General features: G+C 48.7%; 1 protein-coding gene across 1 annotated transcript in view; it reads right to left on the reverse strand.

Annotated features, from left to right (window-relative positions):
• Nucleotides 1-27,252, reverse strand: part of TRRAP (transformation/transcription domain associated protein) — a 115,239-nt gene that overhangs the window by 19,664 nt on the left and 68,323 nt on the right. The window contains exons 45-61 of the mRNA XM_080829791.1: nt 27,057-27,182; nt 25,074-25,220; nt 24,159-24,358; nt 23,382-23,503; nt 22,848-23,061; nt 20,561-20,740; nt 18,339-18,485; nt 14,660-14,779; nt 14,172-14,459; nt 13,657-13,794; nt 12,941-13,053; nt 12,346-12,481; nt 9,214-9,405; nt 6,859-7,054; nt 5,955-6,220; nt 5,046-5,146; nt 595-796 (exon numbers count right to left, since the gene is read on the reverse strand). Of these exons, the coding sequence (XP_080685917.1) occupies nt 595-796; nt 5,046-5,146; nt 5,955-6,220; nt 6,859-7,054; nt 9,214-9,405; nt 12,346-12,481; nt 12,941-13,053; nt 13,657-13,794; nt 14,172-14,459; nt 14,660-14,779; nt 18,339-18,485; nt 20,561-20,740; nt 22,848-23,061; nt 23,382-23,503; nt 24,159-24,358; nt 25,074-25,220; nt 27,057-27,182 (2,888 nt within the window). The remainder of the gene's footprint in view (nt 1-594; nt 797-5,045; nt 5,147-5,954; nt 6,221-6,858; nt 7,055-9,213; nt 9,406-12,345; nt 12,482-12,940; nt 13,054-13,656; nt 13,795-14,171; nt 14,460-14,659; nt 14,780-18,338; nt 18,486-20,560; nt 20,741-22,847; nt 23,062-23,381; nt 23,504-24,158; nt 24,359-25,073; nt 25,221-27,056; nt 27,183-27,252) is intronic.

Raw genomic sequence — 27,252 nt, forward strand, 5'->3', positions numbered from 1 at the left:
TCCAGAGACAAGATAGAGGGAGCAACACTTAAGAAGAACACTCAGTGTTAAGCGGTCACCTCTGGGCAGGTGCCTATCAGCCACCAGTCCCACCCCCCGTGCTGCGCTGGGGTAACCTGGGGCCAAGAACTCCAGCGAGTGTGACTACACCCTGCAGCGCGTGCAGAAATCCCGGCATGCCGGACACCTGCGACTAGCGCTGTGCAGCTCTGGGACTGTGGGCACCTCCCCTTTAGGTGAGGGGGGAGAATCACCAGGTGTGTGGCGGAAAGTTCTCTTGGCAGCCTCCTCATCGGTCTGCAGCAATCTCTGTCCAGGGTGAGGTCCCAGAGAGAACGCTGGACCGAGTCCCAGGACTGACTCCAGGCACGGCTTTGCTGCTTAAAAAGTCTTGGGACCCCAAGTAAGTCAGGTCTCTGTTTTCTTAGCTTTCAAATGGAACTGGGACAGATGCCGCGAAGGCTGCCGGGAACAGGCCAGGCAGGCGGGAAATAATGCCTCACCCCCAGCACGGATGAGCAAAGAGCTGGCTTCTCGTGCAAACCTGAAGGCTACCAAACAGCCTTTGGTGAAAATGGGTTCTTCTTGTCTCACCTTGGCTAAGTACTTCCTTGACTTGCTCTCATTCTGATGCCGGCACGCGTGCAGGTAACAGGTAATGGCAGACACGCCCAGATGGAGCTGCCGCTCCTTCACGAAGATGTTCTCCAGATAATCGCCCCACATGGCCCAGGCTTTCACCAACACATCATGCATTTGTACGGCTGCAGAAAAGGCTTTGTTTGCTTCCTCAGATCTGTGAGGAGACAAAAGCAAAACATTATTTTTTTTTTTGGTGAGCTTCACATAACATAAAATCAATCATTTTTAAAATGAATAATTCAGTGGCATTTAGGTACGTTCAAAATGTCATACAACTGCCACTCTGTCAGGTGCCAAAATGCTGTTGTCATCCCCAAAGAAAACCCCGTACCACAGAGCAGTCACTCTCTGTCTCCCTGAACCTCCCCCGCCCCTGGGGACCAGCAACCTGCCTTCTGGCTCCACAGACTGACCTCATCGGCGTACCTCACAGAATGGGATCATGTACTATGTGGCCGGTTTTTAAGGTCCACCCACGCTGCAGCAGGTGTCAGCATGTCACTCCTTTTTGGGTCTCATACTGTTCCCTTGTGGGTCTACACCAGGTTTTGCTTATCCATTCATTTGGGTTGTTTGGACATTTTGGCTACTGGGGACGGTGCTGCTACAAACATTCATGACCAAGAACCCGCTTGAGCACCTGTTTTCAATTCTTCTGGGCACGTAAGAGCGGAATTCCTGGGTCACAGGATAATTCTGTTCAATTTTTTGAGGAACTCACAAACTATTTTCCACAGTGGCTACACCTCGTTACTATCTGCAAATGATGGTTTTACATCTTCCAACAATGCGCAAGACAAAAAACAACTAGATACTCCTATCGCTCGTGATTATAAACGCAAACCAAAGCCAACTGCATGTGAAAAGTATTATACACCATGACCAAGTGGGATTTACCACAACAATGCAAGGTGGTGGGTCAACACACACACACAAATCAATCCATGGGCAGCACGTCAGCAGAATTAAAAAGAAAAACATGATCCTCTCAGTGGGTGCAGGAAAAGCGTCTGATGAAATCCAACACCATTTCATGATAAACACACCCAACTACGGGTGGGTATAGAAGGAAACTACCTCAACGTAATAAAGGTCAGACAGGAAAAACCCATAAGTAACATCTTATTCAATGGTGAAGGAGTAAAAGGTTTCCTCTCCAATCAGGAACAAGGCCAGAACTTTTCACCACTTCTACTGAACTAACCATTAGAAGTCCTACACAGTGGCGCCTGGGTGGCTCAGTTGGTTAAGCAACTGCCTTCAGCTCAGGTCACGATCCCGCAGTCCCAGGATCGAGTCCCGCATGAGGCTCCCAGCTCCATGGGGTGTCTGCTTCTCCCTCTGACCTCACCTCTCATGCTCTTTCTCACTGTTTCTCTCTCAAATAAATAAATAAACTCTTTTTTTTTTTAAAGATTTTATTTATTTATTTGACAGACAGATCACAAGTAGGTAGAGAGGCAGGCAGAGAGAGAGGAAGGGAAGCAGGCTCCCCTGTTGAGCAGAGAGCCTGATGCGGGGCTCGATCCCAGGACGCTGGGATCATGACCTGAGCCGAAGGCAGAGGCTTTAACCCACTGAGCCGCCCAGGTGCCCCTAAATAAATAAAATCTTAAAAAAAAAAAAGGAAGAAGTCCTAGGCAGGAGCAATTAGGCAAGAAAAAAGGTAAAAGCATCCAGACTGGAAAGAAGATGTACAGAACGATCTCTACTCACAGATGACTTAACTTTATACACAGAAAACCCTACAGAATACAGACATGCAAAACAGAGCAAATAAACAGTTGGCGAAGTTGAAAATGTAAGAGCAATATACAGAATTCAGTTGTATTTCTTTACGTTAGCAATGGAGAATCTGGAAATAAAATTACGAAAACAACGTATAATAACATCAAAATTAAGAATACATTCAGCATAAGAAATGCAAGACTTGTACACTAGAAACTGTAAAACGTTGTTAAATGAAACAAAGATAAACATCTCATGTCTATGAACTGAAGGTTTAGTATTGTTGTGACGGGAAACGCCCCAAATTAACCTCCACGATTCAATGCAATCATCACTCGAACTCTAACTGCCTCTTTTGCAGAAATGAATATCCTAAAATTCACATAGAATGTCAGGGCTTCCAAATAGCCAAGCCAATCCTGAAAAAGGACGAAGAACGCTTCCCGATTTCAAACCTTGCTGCAAAGAAGAGCGAGTGACACAGTGTGGCCCCAGCACGAGGATGGATGTACATCAGAGGAATAGAGCTGAGTGTCCAGAAATAAACCTTTATTTTTCTGGTCAGCTAACTTTCCAAAAGGAGGCCACAGCTGTTCTCTGGAGAAAGAAGTCTTTTTGAGGACTGATGCCGGGACAGAGTCTACACATGTGCGAAACAAAGTATCTGGACCACCATCTCCTGCCACATATAAAAATTAACTCAAGGGGCGCCTGGGTGGCTCAGTGGGTTAAGCCTCTGCCTTCGGCTCGGGTCATGATCCCAGGTTCCTGGGATCAGGCCCCGCGTCGGGCTCTCTGCTCAGCAGGGAGCCTGCTTCCTCCCTCTCTCTCTGCCTGCCTCTCTGCCTACTTGTGATCTCTGTCTGTCAAATAAATAAATAAAATCTTAAAAAAAAAAAATTAACTCAAAATGGTTAAAGACCTGACTCTAAGAATTAAACTTCTTCAAAGAGATCGTAGGAGTAAATCTTGTGGCCTTGGGTTAGGTGAGGGTGTCTCAGCTACGACACCAAAAGCATGAGCTACCCAAGAAAACAGATACACCTGACTTCTAAGTGAGAAGCTTTGTGCGTTAAGGGCATGGCCAAGAACATGAGGACTCAGCCTGCAGACAGCGTGAAAACTCCACAATCATACACCTCAGAGACGCAGCCAAACATCTGGCAACTAGAGCCAGATGATAAAAAGCCAGATAACCCAACTAAGAAATGGGCAAAATAACCGAACACACGCTGCCATGGAGAAGACCCGCACACGGCACAGGAAAGACGCTCAACATCGCCGGTCATCAGGAAGACGGCAGTCAAAACCAGCGAGGCCCCCTTCATCCTCACAAGCACGGCTGCGGTCCAAGAAATGGAAGGTGACCCAGGCCGGCAAGGACGCGGAGAAGCTGGAAACCACAGACAGTGCTGGCGGGAATGCACAATGGCGCAGCCACTGTAGAAAACCATCTGGCGGTTTTTTGACCAGAGAAAAACGTCCCGCAGGACCCAGCAATTTCACCCCTAAGTATATGCCCAAGGCTCCCCCAAAAGCCTGTATGTGAACATTCACAGCAACGTTACTCACAGGAGTCACACGTGGCAACAGTCCAAATGTTCACTGATTGTTGACTGGACTGAAACCTACAGACACGCTGGGGAGTACTTTGCCCTGACACAGCACAGACGACCCCTGAGAGCATGATGCCGAGGGAAAGCAGCCAGGCACAGAGGGCCACAGACTACAGAATTCCGCTTGAAATGGGCAGAAGCAGCCCATCACAGAGACAGAAAGTAGATTAGCAGTTGTCAGGGGACAAAGGAAGGGGAAAACGGAGTGACCGCTAACAGGCACGTGGTTTCTCTTGGGGATGATGGAAATGTTTCAGAACAAGCAGGCGGTGATGGCTGTACACCATGGATGCCTGAAGCCCACTGACACTTCCAAATGGTGTACCTTAGATCATGTGAGTTTAAAACATTAAAAAAATATTTTAAAAAGCCTTCTTATCTCGACAATAATCAATAACTTAAAATAAGCTAAAAATGCAACCCCTTTTACTGAAATTATGAAAAGTGGGCTCTACAGCCCCACCTATGGCAAAGAGCAGCATCTTTTAAGCCTATCTCATTTGCCTTCTTTTTACAAAGTTTTATCTAATGTTCATTTCTCTAAAACAGGCCCATTTTTCTGAACGGGCCAGACAGTAAATGGGTTTAGGCTCTGGGAGCTGCACAGTTTCTGGCACAACTACTCAATTCTGTCGTGGGAAAGCAGACATACACCCCATCCGCGGGGGTGGGTGAGCTCCCAGACCTCATTTACAGAAACCAGACGCTGGCTGGGTTTGGTGTGCAGGCCACAGTGGACTGACCCCTGCTCTAAAACAGGAATTGTCTCCATAAAAGGAATCATATCAGCTCTGGTCCAAAATGTCATGCTGCGAAAATGGGGGAATGAATCTATGTCATCAGCAGTCCTGTGTTCAAGCAACTCATTTTTTTAAAAAAGCATTTTTAGGTACCACCCATCAAACTGGCTTATCCGTCCACCGTAAGTTACTATCTTCACAGAGACAGAACATCTCAACTATCACCCCTGACAACTGTCACCCAATCACAGACTTCCAAGTTATAAATAACTATTTAAATAATCTGACGAATTTTTTCCCTCCTGTATAACATACATACTTGTTGATCTGAGCCAAGAACATTCCCTTCAGTGCATAAAACTCAGCTGTCATCTCTTTTGTAAAGTATTTCAAGTTTGTAGATTCAATCACTTCAAGACCCTGTTTAAAAAAACAAAAATAGGAAAAATTTTCTTAAAATTTCTAGACAATGGTGTCAAAACTGCATTAAAATACTTATCTAGGCACTAAGTCCTAAGGTCACTGATAAGTGCACTTGAAGTTGACGTCGACCTTGCCTTCCGCTAACAGTTCTTGACTGACAAGCGTGGGGTGCCTGGGTGGCTCGGTGGGTTAAAACTCTGCCTTCAGCTCAGCTCATGATCTCAGAGTCCTGGGATCGAGCCCCGTGTTGGGCTCTCTGCTCGGCAGGGAGCCTGCTTCCCCCTCTCTCTGCCTGCCTCTCTGCCTACTTGTGATCTCTCTTGCTCTGTCAAATAAATAAATATATCTTTAAAAAAAAAAAAAACAAAAAACCTCATCACGGACTTTGACAAGCATACGTAAACTGAATCGCTAAGTGTCACGTTCAGTCCTGGATACCTTAAAGGTACTATTTTTTCCAAAGCTTTCTATGTCTAGTCCATTCCATTGTTTTTATTAATATTTCTCTGAACTTCATCAAAATCTACTTTATATCCTCATACTCCTACACCTTTTCATTTTCTTTCCTGAAATATGTCAACCAAAGACAGTGTAAAATGTAGACTGTAAAATGTACGTCAAACGTTCAAGTGGTTTCCTTTCCCTTTCTGGTGGTGAAGGGACGGTTTCCCACAAATGACGTCGTGTTTATGGCAAATTCTCACCCTCCTTTCCTACTCTCTGCACCAGGAGTCCTCACGGGCACCTGCGCTCTGCCGGCCCTCCTTAGAAGAGGGGTGGCCGATGGCTCCCCTCATCACTGTACCTGCATACACTCGTTTTTCCCCATGACTCCAGCCAGCTGGAGGTAGCATTTGACTTGCTGTCGGATCTTCTGGAAGCAATCCACGATAGGCACAGTTGGGATCGTATGAATGCGACTTAGGATGTCCAGAGCTACATTGACCAGTCCCTGTTTGCGGGCGATCTTCCCATACTGGATGATTGCTGAGGCAGACGCGTGAACCCCAAGCATGGCATTGTTTGAACTTGGGTCATGCTGAGAACTGTTTTCATAGGCAGTTACAATAGCTAGAGAGCAAAGAAAAGAGCAATCAGTCCATGCCAAACATTTCTCAAAGCGTTCCACAACAAGGCTGAAATAAAAAATGAAAAACACGTACACATGGGCTTATGAAAACAGGAAGCTCGGTGATAAACCCCCATTAATTTCCCTTGGGTTTTACACACGGAAGACACGTGATACGAAAGGAAGAGGTAAACAGCACGGACTGTGGAGCTGAGCGTTACCATCATGGCTAACTGAATTAGGACGGTGGCTCTAACAGATGCCCGGCAGCTTGTGGGGATGAACAAAGAGGAGCTGGAAAACCGCCGAAGGCTCCACAAGGCCACCTCCAAGCAGCTCGTCCTTGGGGGGCCCTTCACAACGAGCACCAAACCCCAGAGCTCAGATCCTACCGGCCCGCGCCCCCAGCACCGACTCTGTTCTAGCTGGACGAGTGTTAACGGGTTGGGGGGCTCTCCCCATCTTTCACTGCCTCCCCCCAACCCTTCCCAGACCAACCACCACTGACCAAATCTACCAGAAAATAGAACATCTGATAAAGGGGGGGAAAAAAAACACAACAAAACCGAGACATGAAACCAGAACAGTGGGGCGTCTGGGAAATTACATGATGAATGCATGCCGGACCAGGTAGGTTTACCCTGGTAATGATGCTGCCTCCACATGAAGACGCTGCTCCAGTGCGACAAGTCGTCAGACACGATGGGCAGCCTGTTCCTCCACGTCTTCACCACCGTCTTCATGTCGTGCAGGCTGTTGTTCCTGCCCAGGTTGGTCGGCTGGAGGCCGGCGTTAATCTGCGCCGCTTCCTGAAGTTCGATGATCTGCTGGGCTGCCTGAACGGGACCGGGACCAGGGACCCCACGGTGAGTGCACATGAGGAGAGCCAACCGGAGCCCATCGGCAACCGGAAGACTAACTATAAAGGCCTCCCGACTCACTTCCCCGAGGAAGCACTCTCGCTTCTTGCATCCGTTTACTCTTTGCCCCAAACTCTGCTCTTGTGCTCCCCCTACTTCTCAAGGTTCAGCTCTGTGGCTACTGCACAGTAGGAGAGGGAGGACAGTGGTGCAGGCAGCACACCCAAACTCTTTCTCATTCCTTTTGCCACCACCTAAGTCGGGCTCTCCCTCCAAGGGCTCAGATCAGAACAGTCAGGTCCGCCTGCCCTCAGGCTCTCTTTCCACCAACACTCAAACCCCGTGGCCATACTAAGCATCTCAAAACGTGGTTTGGGTGCTCCCTTTGGGCTGGCGCATCCGTCTTCCAGCGCGTCCCTCATGAGACTGTCTAGTTCACCACCTTCGACACCCCAGATGCACTGTTGGCTCCAAACGCACTGGCCACGATGCCGAGCCTATCCAAGAACCTGCGAGGTTCCATTCCCTCCCACGGGGAATCCTCCCTTTTCTAAATCCCGCATTTCCTCTCTATCCAGTCTCCCTCTGGTGTGAAGCTGTGCTTCTCCTGGCTGTCCTCTCTCCAGCTAGATGCTCCTCTGGGGCAAATCTTTGTTCTGAGCTCGTCAGACTCTCCCAAACACAGCACCTAGACCCCCCCACTTGCCATCTTGTTGACCGACCTTAACTAAAGATACAGCCTGCAAGGACCACAGCTTTCCGGCCGCACCTCAAGTTCAGTTCATTACCTTCAGCTTTCTGAAACCTCCCTCTCCCCATGCTCCCTCTCCGCAGCAGGAGGCAACCACTGATCTGAGATCCATCCGTGCATCTCCCCCTCCCAGACACTCTGCGGAGAGGGAATGACACAGACCACGGCCCTCTGCTGGCTTCTCCACTCAGCACGTTGCTAAGGCTCACCACGCCACAATAAGACTCAGTATCCGTCCCTTTTTATTGCTGCACAACAGTGCGCTGCCCGGATCCGCCACTTTTTATTTAATCATCAGCTGACGGTCATTTGGGCAGTTTCCACACTTTGGCCATTATGGATATAGCTGCCGTGAACATGGGTGTGCAAATGTGTGTGTGTAGGATGGAAACCGTACTTAGTATTTTGAGGAACTGTCAGACTTGTTTCCAGTCTATCTTACAATCCCACCAGCAATATACATGGGTTCCAATTTTCCCACATCCTCATCCATGCTCATGATAGTCTTTTTTATTCTAGAAGGGTAGTGGGAGTGAGGTAGTAGTTCACCATGGTTTTGATCTGCATTTCCTTGCTGACGAATGCTGGTGAGCAATTTTTCCCACGCTCATACGCTCCTTTGTAGATCTGCTTTGTAAATGAAATTGGTTTACCAAATTTGGGCAGTTTTCAGCCATTATTTTTCCAATATTCCTTTTGCCCCTTTTCTGGCTCCACTCCCTCTGGGACCCCCATGGTAAGTATGTTGGTACTGATTCCATCAGGTCTCTATTATTTACGGAATGTGACCACTGAAGTCTCTGCCGGGGGGGCTTAGTGGTCAACCAGTTAGCCCGAGATGCCCCTAAAGACCAGAACCACGAAGCCGCTCAGCCTTTGCTGAGGGCTGTGCGCCTGCTGCGGCCTGCGTTTGACAGGTCCGCCGCAGCCTTCACTTCCAGCTCGTAGGGAGCCTCAAGGTCAGGCAGGAGGGTGGGAAGAAGTACATTCTGTGGAGAAGAGCAGCACCGCGAGGGGCTGTGCGAGAGACTGCGTCAGAGCCAAGCAAGTGCATGATGGCCTGTGTGGCAGGAACGAACTGTCAGAAACCGTGCAGATGGCCCAGCAAGAAAGAGGCTCAGGCACAGGTTGTTGGAGGCACCCATAAGAGTGTGATGCAGCAGCATCACACTGATGGGCTATGGTGGCCGTTAACGAAAACGCCTAGAGCAAAAACGAGAAACAAAATCGCTCCTGACAGGTCACCTGTCATTCAAATCCCATGGAAGCTCCAGAAATGAGAACATTACTCTATATTTTGACTCTGCCTTCCTTTTACTGAGGATGAGACAAGCAGAAGGACTTTCCTCCCTGCCGTCCAGCTCGGTGCGCACACCACACCCACCTGGAGAAGAGGCGTGTGCACGTGGGACACGACGTGGGGCAGCCGCCGCCACTCGCGGATGGCCAGACTGCTGGCCATTTCCACCAGGCGCTCGATGAAGCTGAGCTGCTGCTCTTCGGGGTGGCAGATGGCCAGGTACCCGCGGTACATGTTGACTTTCCACGCCATCTCTTTGGGACAACTTACTTCCACCTGGTGGGGAAAGAACATTACATGGGAAGTAACGGGCAAACTTGTCCGTACAAAGGGTCAAAAATGCAAGCCAATTTTTTTTGTAGCCAATCATGCAAAGCGATAAACAAAAATTAAGCTACGAACAGATACTTATTTTCTTTGGAGAAGTCATGAATTTAGATCGCATTTTCTGGACACTCTCCTTTTCTAAATTCTAGGGAGTAGCCAGTCTCTACAGGTTCTTTGCTTTGAGTCATCAGTAGTTCCAGAAAGGAGAGAAACGGATCAACACTGATGTGACAGACCAGATTAACAATCATCCATTGGCTACAAAGTCAGCCAGCGAATTTCCAAAGCATTCAATATATGTTTGTCTCCACTCTGATAAATATAATTTTGAGTTGCTTCCAATTCATATTGTTATCCTAGGAAATCAATCTAACTTGTTCCACATTAGACAAGGAAGCAAAAGGCAATGATTCCAGTTGATAAGAATATGAGAAAACAGGGGCGCCTAGATAGCTCAGTGGGTTAAAGCCTCTGCCTTCGGCTCAGGTCATGATCTCAGGGTCCTGGGATTGAGCCCTGTGTCAGGCTCCCTGCTTGGCAGGGAGCCTGATTCCCTTCCTCTCTCTGCCTGCCTCTCGGCCTACTTGTGATCTCTCTCTGCCTGCCTCTCGGCCTACTTGTGATCTCTCTCTGTCAAATACATACATACATACATACATAAGTAAAATAAGTAATTATTAAGAAAAAAAAAAGAACACGAGAAAACATAAACTTGACTGTTCTTCAAAAGCCGCATTCTGCCGTCTACTATAAAATTCCCCCCAGGTCTCTCACATCCCGCCTGTCAGCTCTCTCATGAACTACACTGAGCCCGGAGCTGTCACATTCTCTCTCCTCGGCTCTAACCCCTGCCCCTTTTCCCCGACAACGTGTGCCTCCACATAAAGGCTCCCCGTGCTCCCCCTTCGGCTCTCGAAAGCTCTGTCTGCCCACCACCCTCTAAAGGAAGCATTAAAACTGGTCTCACTTTATCAATTCCGTCCAGAGCATTTAAAAACATAAATGATAAAAATTAAGGTCTTTTCAAAAATCATTTCTGTGTAGGAGAAGAAAGGCTATTCACTCTGAAGGACCTCTGGGCAGTAATAAAAACCATCCACACTTTTGTGCCAAAATACCAAGTGACACAAGGACCAGGATGATGATGGGCCCATCCTGCATTATGTGACCCTCTGGCTTGTTTTTTTGACATCTTACTTCTCTAAAGCACATTCACATTCATGGCCTCTCTCAGATCTCAAGAATCCAACGATGAAGAAATTTAGGAAGACAAACTTGTCAAAACATCTGCTTCTAACACGATTTGCTAAAATGACACCAATCGCACATTTTCTGGCTTCAGCACTATTCAAGATAGGCCTTTGTCAATCACCACATCCATCCCTGTAACACTGAGAACAAAGGCATCTCTCATTTCCCACCCCCTGAAACAAGCTACCCCATCGATTACATCGAACCAAGCAGCCCTGAAACCATAATGCACACTAACAAAAACAAGTAATTTTTTTTCTTGAATTATCAGTAAGTGAGTAAATAATTTTGGACCATCTACTTGGACCAACACTCTCTGAATGTACTACAGACTACCCAGAATGTTTATTCATATACAATGAGCATTTTTCTAATTAGTAAGCACAATTTTTAGAAAACGATTAAGGGTTTCTGAAAGAAAAAACTCACTTCTCAGACTTATAGCTGACATGCATGACGCATGACGCTGCCCGCATACAGCTAAGTAAAACCCCACGAAGGGAGAAGAAAGGAAAAGAGCAGAGTGAGCTACAAATATTTACTCAGCAGAAAATCTACCAGATCAAGGAAGAGAATAACCCACTACAAATGCGTTTTGTCAGAAATAATACAAGTGATGGGTTATCTCTGGAGTAAACTCCCTGCATCGGACAGGCACTTTCCAGATGCCAACCCCAAAGTCAAGCCCTGAGCTGTCTCCGCCCTGTGTGGTTCGTCATCTCAGTTCCACCATCTTCCACATGTTCGTTAAAAAGCGACACTAGTAACAACATAAACATGGTAGCCAGAATATAGGTTAAAATTTCATGTTCATCGTTTCAAAGACAGTCGCTCTACAATCTCAGTGTGCTCTTGAAGTCATCTCCGAATTACAAGAGGAGAGGAGCATCCCTGGTGTGAGCGTCAACGAAGCCCGGCTGGGTAGAGGGGCAGGTGAGAACAAGATGGCAGCACTTCCTCCACCTCCGCCCCAGCCACGAACCCCACATGGAGAAGGTGGAGATGAGGAGCAGAAGCAGGGAAAGGGGCCGAGGGCGAGTACGAGGAAATGCAGGAAATGATGAAGGGCACCAAGAACGGCCGCATCGGAAGACCATCAAAGGCAAAAATAATGTGTTGTGAGGCTCAGATGACACAGAGCTGTGGCTTTCTGGTCCCCACAGCGGGAATAAGGGAATAGGGCCTCTGTGCCCACTCTCCCGCTGTGCACTGAATCCTCTGGATGGAGTTTAATTAAAAAAAAAAAAAAGAATGTGGCGCTCAACCAAGTTCCTGACTCAGCTTAGTGATACTGGGTTCCTTCAGTTCCACAACAGACATGCGTGGAAGAGAACACCGCTTCACTCAGCACACGGCTGCCGACAGCAACGACTAACGCACCGGGCCCGACGCGTGATTCACCCTCGCCGTGCTCACCTCCAGCGGCGTTTCTGCACCAGACCCATCACGCTAAACTAATTCTTCCTCCAGCTCCCAAACTGAACAAATGTGGGAAAGGTGTTGGAGAACTGAAAATCATACTTGCTTCCCAACGGCTGTCTTTCATCTGCCAAAACGCCCAGCTTGCTCCGAGCGAAGGGTGGAGATCCACACCACCCGAGCCCGGGAGAACCACTGGTGGGGGGAGGGTGGCCTCACCTGCACCAATGCCTCCTTCATGGCGGTCCAGTTGGACACCCGCCAAGCACACTCCAGGACCAGGTAAGGGTTTATGTGACCTTTGGACTGGCCATATTCCGTCAAGGCTTCCCACTGGTTCAACTCCTTAGAGCATCTGGAAGACGAGGGATTCAAGGACAGACGTTCACTCACCAACACACTCACAGATTCAGACAGGGCAAGGGACAAGATTTTCAGTTGTGGGTTGCAAAAAAAAATTTTCCCCCCACAGGGCAAAAGGTGAGGTCCCAAGGTGCCCCATTGCAGTGAGCCCCCCTGATCCTTGAAGGAAACGGCTCCCCAGGACACCGAGGGCCGCCCACCACATGGCAGGAGCCCTGAGCACCAGGGCCCATGGGGAGGCAGAGATCATCTGTTCTTTCTCCAATGGATGCTTTGAATTACTCATGGATTAAACGCTCTTCTGAGGTGCTTCTTTTCTTTGTAAGGCCATAAAGAAAAGAGCAAAGTCCCCCTTTAAAAGCACCCATTACAAGACAATTTCAGAGACTTCTTTTTCTTTCCCCACCAGTTCCCTTAACAGAGTCCTGAACAGTCGAGCACTGTGGCGCACCGGATCCAGTGGTCCTCCCACAGCTGGTACTCCGGGAAAATGGCAGGGGAGGCGTTACTCCTCTCATGCTCCTTCTTGGCTTTGTCCATTGCCTTTTCGTAGGATTCTTGGGCCTGAAGAAGTCAATAATGCTCTTGGTTATTTAGGGCAAGCGGGAACTCAGGTCTGGGGCTGCCCCACCCTCTTCTCTAGATCACTGGCCCCTGAGGCTCCACTCGCACAGGGAACAGAGTGCCACATAACCCCCCCCACAGAACGGACAGAGTGGAGACTGCCTAGCCCTGGGATGCAGCTCTCCATCCTTCAGCAAGAGAACAGAAGAGGCCACAGCTCATGCCTGTGCTTCTAGAGTTTGGGGGCTGAGAACCATATCCTGGGACAGGGGCCACACTTCAATGAAAGGGTAGACGTGAGAATTTCAGTTTAAACACAAACTACAATCTGCCATTTCCGACAGGACCACTGAGTGCAGATAAAAAGCATCCACATTAGCAACTAATGGTAAAGACTTCACAACTGAGTTTCAAAAATGTTCGTGTCATGTAACGTAGGTTTCTCTTACACTAGAGACTTCAACCAAAGAGCCTTTCTATGTAGGATAAACACTTGAAATAAACCAGTGAAGTTATCTAGTGTGAACTCTGACTTGAGATCCTTAGAAACAGCTTCTTAGCCATGCGGCCTGGCCACGTCACTGGACATGGGACGGCGGCTACCTGCTCGAAGAATCCGTGCTGCTCGTAAGCAATGGCCGTCGCCGTCTCCGAATACTTGCAACGCTTCTGCCACAGACCAGCCCACATGTCCTCCTCTTGTAACAGAGAGTACAGTTCAGCCAGGGAATCCAGTATCTCCTGAAAACACAGCGTGGATTCTTGAGTGCTCGGGACAAAAACATTTTCTTCCCAATAAGGCAACTTCACTGTGCTGCCATTTAAAATCACTGGGGAGGGGCGCCTGGGTGGCTCAGTGGGTTAAAGCCTCTGCCTTCAGCTCAGGTCATGATCCCAGGGTCCTGGGATCGAGACCTGCATTGGGTTCTCTGCTCAGCGGGGAGTCTGCTTCCCTTCCTCTCTCTCTGCCCATCTCTCTGCCTACTTGTGATTTCTGTCTGTTAATAAATAAATAATCTTAAAAAATAAAATAAAATAAAATCACTGGGGAGAGGATTCCCGAGGCAGGGAGGTCCCTGGCAGAGACGAGGGGACCCGGAAGAGGAAGCGGGCCTCACCTGCTGAGGCGGAGTTATGCTCTCCTGCTCATAAAATTCCGTTGTTTGCTTCGGCTTAATCTGCAGGCTCAGACCTTTCTCAAAAGCCTGGTGCTCGAGCATCAACGTGGAGCGGAACCAAAGGTTGTGCGTCTTCCCCAAGTACTTCAGCACGCAGGGTCGGATGGGAATCGGGGGGACGCACTGGGACATGGCCTCCACGAAGCAGTTGAGGGCGCTGGGCTGACAGTCCCGCTGCACCTGGTGGCTGCCGCTGCACAGGAACGGGCTGATCTCACCGGCCAGAGCCTGAAACCCAAGAGCACGTCATGTCTCCACTCAAAACACGGCCTCACGCCCATGCAGCATCTGACAGCGCTCTGGAGAACTCACCGTCAGATAAAGGCCAGCGGTCTCCTCGCCCTGTGAAACTTAACAAGGTGATTCACAGGTATTTATCAACAGCTAAAACTACGTCTTCCAAAACGGGATTTAAAACATATACTCACGTGCTGCTGTCTGTCTGACAGAATTTTCCACAACCTGGGGAAAAGCTGGACCCACGTCTTCTCTGCCAGTGTTGTGGAGATGTGGCACAGCTGGACAAAGGCGCTGAGCAGGGCTCCCGTCTACAGAAAGAACAGAGAATCGTGGAGCCACGCAGGAGCCCACGTGTCCGCGCGCAGGACACTCCCGTCTCGTGCTTCGGCGGATGCTCCTCCACTTCCACACTTTCGGAGACTGAGCAAGTGTCAGGTCAGAGCAAAAACACAGATTCGGAGCACCCACGGTGTGCTTAGCAGCCAGCGGCCTGCCCACATTTTTTAACGTTCGAGGGCATTTTCTAACCGCGTCTGTGAGGTACGAGTGCAGCACTGATGTGGAGTGAGGACGGGAGGCACAGGGATGCCAGCAAAACGAGGCCGCCGGCAACGTGGAAGAGGAAAGGGGAGGAGCACACGCACAGGAGGTGAGTCACTGGCCAAGAAGGACAGTTCTGAAGATCAGATCAAGAATGAGAAGTCTCGGCAGCTGACGGCGGGGGAGAGGTGGACAGGGAGCGAGTGGCCTGGCCTGGAATGGGACGCCCCGCGAAAGGGGCCAGGGTTGGAAATGAAGGGCCCCAAAAGGGAACCAAATCCACAGGTGCCTCTGACTTTGTCCGCAGCTTTGCTGTGTCTGAAAGTCTGAATTAGCTGCCAGGATTCCTTATGAACAGGCAGATTTCTAGCCAGCTTGAAGCCACTGGGCCCATAAGGCCCACCTCCCCATGGAGACGGGGGTTCAATGACGGAGGATTCACGATTATGTTTTCCTTTCTCCGACAGCAAACCCAAGAAAGGAAATCACCCTCACATTCATGTCTACCAAAAATGCAAAAAGCAAAGACAGAAATATTTCAGGGAAAATGCTTCAGTGAAGGATGCTCCTGGCTGGTACTCAGGCCGCCACGTGAACCTGGATGACCCCATGTGGCGGCTCCGTCCTCCCCGGCCAGTGTGTCGGCAGCCTCCCGGCCCCGGGTCATTTAGCAGAGGCCAAAGCACTGAAGAGCCACAAACAGTCACAGACCGGCCGATTAAAATGCTCATCTCGGGGTGCCTGGGTGGCTCAGTGGGTTAAACCACTGCCTTTGGCTCAGGTCATGGTCTCAGGGTCCTGGGATCGAGCCCCACATTGGGCTTTCTGCTTGGCAGGGAGCCTGCTTCCCCTTCTGTCTCTGCCTGCCTCTCTGCCTACTTGTGATCTCCCGCTCTCTGTCAAATAAATAAATTAAATTTTAAAAAAATGCTCGAGTGCAGGTGGGGGACTCTACAGGCTCCTGGCTTGTCCTCATTCTCACGCGACCACAGGGAGGGGTGAAGAAGGGTGTGGGTTCTGTGGCAGCCCTCAGCGCCAGGGAGATAGGGAGGGGACACTGGCTTCAAGAGATTTCCCACCGCGAGTAAGACGGTCAGTTCTGGGACCAGAGACCCACGGCAGAGACGAGATCAGGCTTGCCTGGTTTCAGGAAAGACCTGTTCAGATGCGCCCTAGTCCCTCCAAACTTAGAAACAAAGAGCCTGGAGGCGCCCACTGGCCCCTGACCACTTCACAGGTAGAGGAGCTTCAGCAATGAAAATGTCAGGGTGGAACTTACAAATGCAGGGACTTGTAACCCTACTTTGCTCTGCAAAAAACAGCTTCCATACACACATGATATAATAACAGGAACACTCCTGCCACCTGTGACGATGTGGATGAACCCGAGGGTATTATGCTGAGAGAAATAAGTCAATCAGAGAAAGAGAATTATCATATATAATCTCACTGATATGTGGAATTTAAGAAATAAAACAAAGGATCATAGAGGAAGAGAGGAAAAAATCAGATGAAACCAGAGAGGGAGGCAAACCATGAGAGACTCAATCACAGGAAACAAACTGAGGCTAGCTGGAGGGGAGGGAGGGGGAGGTATGGGGTCACTGGGTGATGGACAGTAAGGAGGGCATGTGATGTAATAAGCACTGGGTGTTACAGGATAAGGCATAAATCACAGGTCTGTTCCTCTGAAACCAGTAATATAGTATATGTTAATTAACTGAATTTTAATTTAAAAAATGTTTAAATGGGATTGGACCATCAAACAGGAAAAAAAAATATGAAGACCACCGCCACGCCCTCTAAGTCCCTAAGCCTCCCGGCTGCTTCCCTGTTCCCCAGAGCGCTCACCACCTGACACAGTACATACTGATTTTACTTCTTTCTGTTTACTGCTTGCCCCCACTAGAACCCAAGCCTCGCGAGGGCTGGCTACTCTTGTCTGTTTCCTTCGATTGTCTAGCACTGCTAAAATGTACTCTGACTGATCTTGCGCAACGAGCTGATCATCAAGCTTATGCCAAGGCTCCCAGTAAGTCAGGATCTACATGGCAACGTATCCTGATGACTGTTAGCCAAGAAAGGCCTTCAGGTTTGAGGACACTGATCAACCAGCCCACCTTCTGGCAGTGATGATAGCAGGGGACAGGGGCGTAGTAAGGTCTTCAGTTTGTGAACAAGAGACCCTTACATGGTCGTGTAAGAACGCTCTGCTTCCTGCTCCGTGCACCAGGAGACTGAGTTTTGAATGTTTCTCCACACACAAATACCACAACTATCACTCAGAAGTTCAAAGGTTGAGGGGCGCCTGGGTGGCTCAGTGGGTTAAAGCCTCTGCCTTCGGCTCAGGTCATGATCCGGGGGTCGTGGGATCGAGGCCCGCATCGGGCTCTCTGCTCAACAGGGAGCCTGCTTCCTCCTCTCTCTCTGCCTGCCTCTCTGCCTACTTGTGATCTCTGTCTGTCAAATAAATAAATAAAATCTTAAAAAAAAAAAAGAAGTTCAAAGGTTGATTTAATGCATAGACTCAGCATAGATCACCAGAGAAGTTTAAATGCAGAAACTATCTGTAATAGGTAGTTTCCCTCTAATTTTTTTTCACCTAGCTCAAGGTATGAACAGAATCATCACTGTTTCTTTGTAATACACATCAAAAGCAACTTGGTATATGGAGCCTTAACTTTTTAAAGATTTTATTTGAGAGAGAGAGTATAAATGGGGGTTAGGGCCAGAGGGTGAAGCAGGCAGGAAGCCCAAGGCAGAGCTCGATCCCAGGACCCTAAGATCATGACCTGGGCTGAAGGCAGATGCTTAACAACTGAGCCACCTAGGCACCCCTAGATTCTTAGTCTTTAAAAACGAGCATACCTACAATTAATCTTAGACTTTGTAGAAGCGAGAGTTTCTACCTGGCTAAATCTCAAAATAGATGCATCTGGAGAACTTCTCCCTGCAAAGAGGGGTGGACTTCACTTACCATGTTACCCTATTCTCATCTCCTTTTTTATTGCATTTGAAAAATAATCCAGCCATGTCTCATCATGAATTTGGTAAACCATTTTACCATTTCTTTCAATGGTAGCAGTGGGAAAATTAACTTTTTCTTATTTTTCTCCTGTGAGATACTGTAAATTCTTTCTCAAATCTTTGCACAGAATAACCTCTCTAGAGTCTCACACAACTACAATGGCACCAATTGAGAAATGAAAGAAAGTTAACTGTAATTTGTAGAAGACGATTTCACACTGCTGGGGAGTAGCCTTGCCTGAGGAGTCAACAGATTCCGGAGAAAGAAGAAGCACCATCCCCCCGAACCCGCACACAGACCTTCACTTCCCGGAGAGTATCGAGGAATTTGTCATGTCTGTTGGTTAACATGTGCAGCTGGTTCCCAATGTCCTTCTCAGAAAGCTCTTTGGTTTTGGGCGTGCTGGTCTGGTCTCCAGGAGCCAGCTCGATATCAATCTCTACATCCTGCAAGACAAAACACAAACGGGTAAAACCAAAAGGTCAAATGATTACAGGAAATCCAACAAACACAACTCTTACAAACTTGTTATGTTTTTGCAAGTCAAATTTTAGTCCGTTTCCTGGAAGTCTGTAATTATTTAAATAATCTGGAGTTCCAGAAAAAACAACAAGCAGATTAACTGGACCAGATCTCTCTTTAAGTGACGCTATGGAAAAGGAAAAAAAAACAAAACAAAAACACTATGAAAAGGTCACTGTTTTGTTCTCCTGTTCGGATTGTGGAAAGCAGAATGAAAGCACGAACTTCAAGCAGCAATAATAAGAAAGACTGTAAAAGATTCTAAGGAATCAGAGCCTGCCATTCCTCTGTGCAGGAGGGCTGCCCGGCTGCCTGGCTCGTCCACAGTAAGAATACTGTCGGGGCCGCGGTGCGGAACCTGCTGGCACAGTGGTTTATAGGACTCATTCCCAGTAAGTAATAAACCTTATTTCTGTGGGAAGCTTCTGAGAAGTCACAGCCAAAATCCCATCACTGAACCAGCCTCCAAGCCAAATTATTGACCGTCTGGGATGTGCCCATGAAAAAGCAGAGGAATCACTTCCAAGTTGGTAATTTAGTTCACACAGAATGACAGAAGGAAACGATCATATCACTACACGATCTAGTGTTTAGCAACGGAGAAGAAAATTCTAATTCTTATTTATTAATAAAATGAATAGATATCCCACAACCAGGAGAGGGATCAAACTATTTCTTTTAAAGCAAAGAGGGTGCCTCCTCCTTCAAAACTAGCTGCTCTGCTTTTTAAGATTTTATTTCTTTTAGAGAGAAAGAGAGAGAGCTTGCGCATGTGCACCTGCCCAGTAGGGGTGGGGTGCACAAAGGGTGGGGGAGGAGACTCCCTGTCGAGTGTGGGGCCTGACGCAGGTCAGTCTTACGACCCTGAGATCAGGACCTGAGCTGAGACCAGGAGTCAGACGCTTGACCAACTGGGCCCTCCAGGTGCCCCAGGGCAGCTGCTTCTAAAACCCAACACTCCAGGAAGAGACTGAGCTTCTAAGAGCCAACCACCTAAAAGAGACAGAGTTTAAAGATCTATGCCTGGAGTAGTGGCAGCCACTCCTCTCGGAGTGCCAAGGGCCATCAAGATGGGGACATGAGCCCTGCTGGCCAGCTCTGGGCTCCAGGGCTGCCCCTGCCAGGACCAGGTAGAGATTCGGGAGGTCGGCAGCAGGCTGTCAGTGGAACCTGCTAGTGCCACCGTGGGCATTCCTCCTCAAGGTAGTGCTAATACAACATGGGCTACCCTTCACTTGGCGAGAAACATCACCAACACCAGAACATCCAATACTAAGCAGCACTAGCTCATGACAAAGTCAAAAATCAAACGGCAACACGAGATGCTTATCAATTCAACCTAAGTGTCCCTCAACGGATGGATGGACAATGAGGACGTGGTGTGGCTACATACGATGGAGTACAATTCCAGAAAAAAGAATGAAATCTTGCCATTTCCAACAACGTGAATTGATCTTGAGGCCATTTTGCTGAGTGAAGTGAGACAAACACAAATACCGTATGATCTTACTCATATGTGGAACCTTATAGGCACAAAAATCTCCTATAGAGCAGACCCGTGCTTGCCAGAGAGGTCAGGAATGAGCAAAATGGATACCAACTTCCAGTTATAAAATCAGTCAGTCCTGGGGATGCCATGTCCAGCACGGTGACTACACTTAGTAACACTGTCCTGCACATCTGTAAGTTGCTGAGAGAGATGGTAGACGTTCTCAGTATAAAAAAAATTTCTGTAACTGTGTGATAACAGGTGTTAACTAGACTTATCGTGGTGACTGTTTAGTAATATATACGAATAAACAGAGAATCATTACGTTGGACACCTGAGTCTAACGTAATTTATGTCAACTGTACCTCGATAAAAAAGAAAGAAAAATCTGACTGAACTCCGAGGTTAGAGACCGAATCTAACTCCAAAATCTAAGGCTGATACAAAATTCGCCAACAGAAACGGGGATTCTGCTGTGAAAAGGAGGCCCCACGCTATCCGCGACATTACCTCCTCTTTGGACTCGCTGTTCTCTCGCTCCCGAGGCTCCTGCTTGACATGCGTGACCATGGCGAAGGCCGCTCGGTCGTGGCTGTCGGCCAGGTTGATGACGTTGGTGATGGACGGGAGCATCGCTCCCTGGCAGCTGGTGCCAATGGGAGTGCCCTTCTCGCACACCGCCAGGAGCAGCTGAAGAGGGTTTAGAGAGAAAAAGACAAACCTAGGACGTTCGCCTGGCATTTGGGGTGCAGGGACCCGGAGTTAAGGCCTAGTCCTCTCGACTGGAGCGCACGTGCGGAGGACTCCTAGCCCACAGCTCGGCTGTGTGCTTCTTCCCAGCTTAGATGGAGCCTGAAGCTCTCCTCCAGACACCCGTACTCAGGACCTCTGACTCAAAACGTAAGCTCAGGATCTTTCTCCCCTACCAGACGGGCTTCCTCCTGCCTGGACTAAGTTCCTGACGCATCAACCTCCTCTTCTCAAACCTCCCTCCTCACACACAGGCGACCCGAGTGCTCTTCTCCCTGTGCCCCTTGGTGGCTTCCCATGGCCCCGAGGGGACAGTGCGGGCTCCTGAGCAGGGCTCATGAGCTCTTCTGTAACGTAACAGTCCCCCTGCCACCCCTAGCCAGCACTTTCATGACTCTGCCCCACGTCCCAACATGCTTCAGCACCTGACCTTTGCCCCTCGGCCTGGCACTCGTGCATTCTGGGGACAGATATTTACTGAGCACCCCCTGGTGCTCTGTGAGGCCCTGGATTCGTATGTCAACTTCGCAGGAAGGTGTCCCTGCCCTGGTGGAGCTGAAGGGTCAGAGGGAAGGACAAGACCAACACCAACACAACGACGGACACAGAGTACAAAACAAAACAGGCCCCGAACCAAACCAAACCAAGACGACACATACTCACTGTGGTAACACACCCAGAAGACAGACAGCATCAAGGGCGCCCAGCGTTAGCCTGGGTGTCAGGAACGTGGGACGTCTGGGAACACAAGAGGCCAGCAGGGCTGGAGACTAAGGAGGGAGGGAGGGAGGCCAACACAGGGCTGGACAGAGGCGCAAGGGTCTGGTCATGTGGGGGCCAGAAAGACCGTATCCTACAAGCTGGAGTTTGTGCTGGTACCAAGGCAAGGAGGGACATGATCTGCTTTACTGAGGACAATTTTGCCACAATAACAAGACTGGTGGGTAGGCAGGAAAGTGGGGACACTGAGCCAATTGTTCCTGTCACCCTTGTGAGCAGTGATGGTGGCCACATGAAGGAGGAGGAAGAAAAAAGGGTGAGAAGCAGGCAGGTGGCCCTGACTGGTAACACGCAGTGACAGACCAGACACGCAGAACAAACGAGGGAAGGAATGGCAGATCCCCTGCTGGTGCCCTATGACCAGTCCTTTCTCCGTCCGCTCCAGCATACCTACCGCGGTCAAGATCGTTTCCATCTATGTCTCTACGACCTGACCCAGGGCCTGGCACCTAACAGCAACCAAAAGTTCTCTTGAACCAATGATGCATCAATCAGGAACCGCTCACTGTGTGGCCCTTTGCCAAGTTCCCAGCACGTGCTGCACACAGCACTATGGAACGCACACACGGCACCAACACAAACACGTTAGCAAGTCCTCCCTTTTGCCTGGTACACAAGGCCCCTTTCCCTGAAGAGAACTTCACAAGCTTCAGTCCCACTGGACAGAGTAACACAGTAACCTGCAGGTTCCACCCGTCCTGCACCGGGAGACCAGGACCATCCACCAGCACCGATAACACACGGGAAACTAGACGGCCCGGTGCCAAGGAAAGACCGTGGATTTCAATCACAAACAAAAACCCAGGAGGGCTCACTATCCTGTCAGCACTGCCGTGGACATCTGACCAGCCACTGGAACGGCCTGACAGGCTTACACAGGCCCTTGTCACCGGCACCCCGACTCATCATAGAGGGCGCAAAGCCCGTGGCTCTGTCAGGCTGCCCTAACTTCCCGCTCTAAGAACGACGGCACCAATCACAGTACGTTACATCCTGAAGGACACGTAGACAGACTTTACAATTTTATAGATGAGGAAAAATGAATCTTTTAGCTATAAACTAAGGAAAACTATTTAACTTTCTAAGAACTTAAAATTACCCCTAAAAAGCCCCTTGAGCTGAAAACACAGCTTTAAGTCTTTTTTCTTCCTAGAAGAGATGAGAGCAGGTTAAGGGGGAGGTTTCCAGCTCCTCTCAGACAGTGCTAACCCTCCCCCACCCCGGTTTTGGTGCCCGGGCCACAGACGCTGAGCTAAGCCCGTCCTACCTCAATGCACTGCTTAATCCAAAAGTGGTTCCCCATGGCTTCCCAATTCTGCGAACAGGTCACGTAAAGCAGGCGCTCGTACACCCGACGTTTCATGGAGTTGTCAAAAACCTCAAAAAACTTTGCCCTGATCAGAGGCTGGGCACAGCGCAGCCCAGAGAGGAAAGCCGGCTCGAGTTTTGCGGTCAGCTCACTGCCCGACAGCGTCTCGTCCCTGAAACGGAAGGAGGAAAACGGGGTGAAGAGCCGCAGCAGAGGGAGCCCCCGCAGGCCACAAGCAAAGAGGCAGAGAACCAGCAGGCGCCGACGTTCCGCAACCCCACACCAGAGCCAAGGGCAGATCACGAGGCCCCGAAGGCCCATGAAGCACTTGAGCAGAGGGTGTGCTAATGGCACATCTAATGTGTGACAGATTTAGTATTTACATGCACAATCAAGCTTTAGCCATCATGAGAAGATTACATGCCACATCAGTTAGTCAAAGGACACACTGTGGACACACACGTGCAGTATTTGGTTCATCGCGGTCATTACCTGTAGACATAGTTCACGAGGTCTAAAAACTGGGCGTTTAACTCGAGGTCTTCTGGAAAGCGCTTTTCTATGTAGGCCATCATTTTCACAAGCAAAATAGACTTCTCCCGGAGCGTAGGTGTCTGTATGAATTGGGTTTTTTTTTTTTTTTTTCAAAGAAATGGTCAATTACTTCTGCTTGAGAAAAAACATTCAGAAGTATTCCAGCCATCTGCTCTATTCTCTTTTAAGCTCCTACAACTCCATCAGTAAATCTTTGTTTTTAAACAGAAAGATCCTGGGTCTATCTGCAAATACTTAAAATCAAGACAACTGCGGATCTAACTTTCCTAGAGGCTACAGCTCACTTTGAAGAGAAAGCAACTGAATTAAACAAATTAGACATTTGCAAGCATCCTTCTAAATTCAATAACAGTCCCTCACTATTAATTTTTGGGGCCTTAACTTTACCAATACAAAGACTAAGAAGTAAGGTTCACTTAACATTTTAATACAAATAAAACTACATTAAGAGATGTGACTACTTATTTCAAGCTTCTAGTTAAAATCTACTAAGCACAGTGAGAAAAATTCATCTTAAGGAAAAATACTGCCAAGGCCAACACAGGGGAGAAAACGTTTGCTAGAGAACTTTCTGGAAAAGAGCTGAGAAACCTGTGCTTGAAACACACACACACACACACACACACACACACACACACACAGCCTGCCCCTCTCTCTCTCTCTCTCTGTCTGAGGGGGGGGGCCTGGCCAGGGCACAGCCCTCTGGCTGCTCACCTGATTGGCTGCCATCGGGGAATTGTTTTTAACCCACTCTTCCACGATTTTCACCACAGCCCGTAGGATCTTGGCATCCGGGGATTTTTCAATTAGGGAGGTCAGGATGGCCTGAATGAAGTTCTTCCTCATCTCCATGCTCATGACGGCCAAGCGTGTCTTCACCAGCTCCAGACTCAGCATCACCAGCTCACCAGTTCCTGTTCACGCAGAGAGAGAGAATCACCCCAACAATCCACACGTGTGCGCCCACAGGCGACCACTCTGCATTACGTGGCACATCGGGGTCTGCCCATCTCCCCTCCCCCCCCCCGTATTTTCTCCAGTGAGAGCTCTGGGATTTAAGGTGCTGCCTCACCACATCCCCGCTACTCTGCCCCGTGAGGGTGGCCTCGTAAGAGCCTCTGCACAGGCAAGGGGACAATGGAGCGGACGGACCAGCACGGGCGACCCAGACCCAGCCAGTCCTGAAGCCGCCATTCCCAGCACTTCCGTCCCGAGCTGCCTCTAACAGCGGAGCCTAGCACAGCTCCTGCCCATGCCGACGTATCACCTGGGTTCCTGGGGCCCAGTGCTCAGGCCCGGAACCTGCGACTTCATTCTGCGTCAGGCATGACAGCTCTGGTCACGCAGTTTCATAGCAAAAATCCCGAGACCGTCCTTATTAAGTGGTGAATGTTTCCCGTGAATGTGCAACCACGTAAAATCCCTTTATCCTCACACTCACAGATTTGGAAAGTAATTTGTTTTGAAAACGAGTCTCACTTGGGTTTTACATGAAATGCTCAGACCCTCTCTGTCAAGAGCAAATAGACAAGGGACTGTGGAAACGCAACAGGAATGCGTGTTCGGGTCAGAGTTCAGCTGGGGTGTTACACCAAGTCTGAGAAAACCCCTAGGGACGCTGGCTGTCACCTGAGGTTGCGTCTGTGCTGCCCGACGCCGCCTGAGGGCTCAGGTGCTCGCGGACCATCTTCTGCAGGGAGCGCATGAAGACCGAGATGAGCCTGTCTATGTAGCTTGGGTTGTTGCTGCAAGCGGACTTGAGGATCATAAGGGTCCCTAAAAGGCAGAAATCTGCTGGTTGGCTTTTTTTTTTTTTTGAGAGAAGTTTTTTTAAAAAGGAACAACAAAAATGTGCTACTTAAAACATTTTAAAATGCACTAAACAAAAATGTGCTCTTTCTGACAAAAGTATGGATGAGCCCCCAAATGTCAACATTCTAAGCTTTTGTAAATTCTTAATTAAGGATCGACACCGGGCATGAGAGCCAACTTCCATGCTTTGGTGGCAACAACATTCATACCTACAGCCCTGGATTTTATCCTTAGGTTATGGCGAAGTATCCTAAGTTTTTAGTCCCATGACATGCTTGGGGGGGGCGGGGAAGGAAGAAAGAAAATTCTTGAAAAAAAAAAAAAATCTGACTACCTGGATGTGATAAATATTACAGAATTCAATTTGTACCCATTCTGTAAAACTAAGATCAATAAAAATGAGCAAAATTGCATCAGAGCATGAACATGGAGTTATGTGGAAAAAAAAAAGGTTACCTTTTCTAGCTGACATTTTTATGAACACCCTGACCCTGATCTACACCTTAAATTTTAAGTTTATAGTCAAGGCTCCCATTATACACCAATAAAAGGGTACTTATTTGCCATTTATAGGAACCATCACCACAGATCTGGACAATTTCTCAATAAAGAGTGAATGTATGATCCGTCTGATTCTACAACAGGTAACCTCTGACACTTGTGACGACAGGTCCATAACTGAGCCCTGGGTTGAGGACAGGGAGGGGAATGGTGTGATCAACGCTCCAGGCACCAGCCCCAGTGCTGCCCTTGGCCTGCTGTCACCTCCTCAAAGGAGGGAGACAGGGCCAATGGTCGTCAGCTCTGCTCCAAGAGAGTCCTCTGGAGAACTAATAAAACCTTTATGCTCTGGAAGGCAGGCTGCAGAGTGGGACCTACCGTATGATCCCACTTTTAACAAAGTCACAAAAGTATTCAACCATCTGGTTCTAAAATAGGGACAGCAAGCTTTGACAGTTAAGGAATCAATTTCAACTAAATTTATCTGGCTCCTGAATTTCAGATAGCAAATAGTAAGAGTTTAGAGAGCTAATGTATTCACTTTGCAAATTCAAATATAAGTGTTTGCATAACAAAGGTTACCTATACCTATACTTACATCCCTGTATATAGAAAAAAGACATACGTGTCCAGAGGTTAAGAGTAAATGTTACCAAGTAGAGAGACAACTTTTAGTTCCCCTTCCTTTGTACTTAAAAAATTTTATATAATGAATAAGCTTAAAAATTTTTTTCAATTGCTACCCCCAAAGTCTAATCCTTCTCACAGATGTGAGTTTCACAAAAATTAGACTTCTGGGTCTCTCTGGAGACCAAAGTCGTCCAGCTGCCCCGATTACCCAAGAAACCAATTTTCATTTCACCTGGGGCAGCCAGAGCCTCACCAAACAGACAGGGACAGTTCTCGTCTTGTGAGTGGTTTACTAACGATGAGCACACTATGAAAGGTAGCAGTTGTCCACATGTGCACGCGGCTTTGGCAGCATCTTGTGTTCGAGGTAGAACCAGGCGTCAGCAGGATCCACGTGACATGGGACTATTCCCCCCAGCCCAATGCCGCAGCTAAGGCTGAGATGAAGGGACTAAGCACAGACACTGGTCGGGTGCAGGGTGCTCTCAGACCACAGGGTCGGGGGCCTCGTGTGTACCAGGCCACACACAGACACCCTCAGCACACGTCAGCTCATAGCTCCTCCCGACATCCCGAGCCTTTCCCAGAAGGAAAGCTCGGACAGAGAGTACAGAGACATCATGCCAAATGGAACGGCTGCCAGAAACACCAGGGCAGACGCACACTCACCGAAGAGCTGGGAGGGGTTCGCGTTGGTGGCCTTCTCATAGTTGGTGAGTCCCTCGTAGATGACCTTCCCGACGGCCGCGTACAGGCACTCCAACTCTTCATACTTGGAGGCCACACTGGAAGTGCCTGAAACAGAAGCGAGAATGTGGGTCCTATGGTTTGGGTTCTTGGGCCCGTCCGGGCTCCAGGAGGTAGA

Source organism: Martes martes (genome assembly GCF_963455335.1).
Source record: "Martes martes genome assembly, chromosome: 18".
Taxonomy (NCBI): domain Eukaryota; kingdom Metazoa; phylum Chordata; class Mammalia; order Carnivora; family Mustelidae; genus Martes; species Martes martes.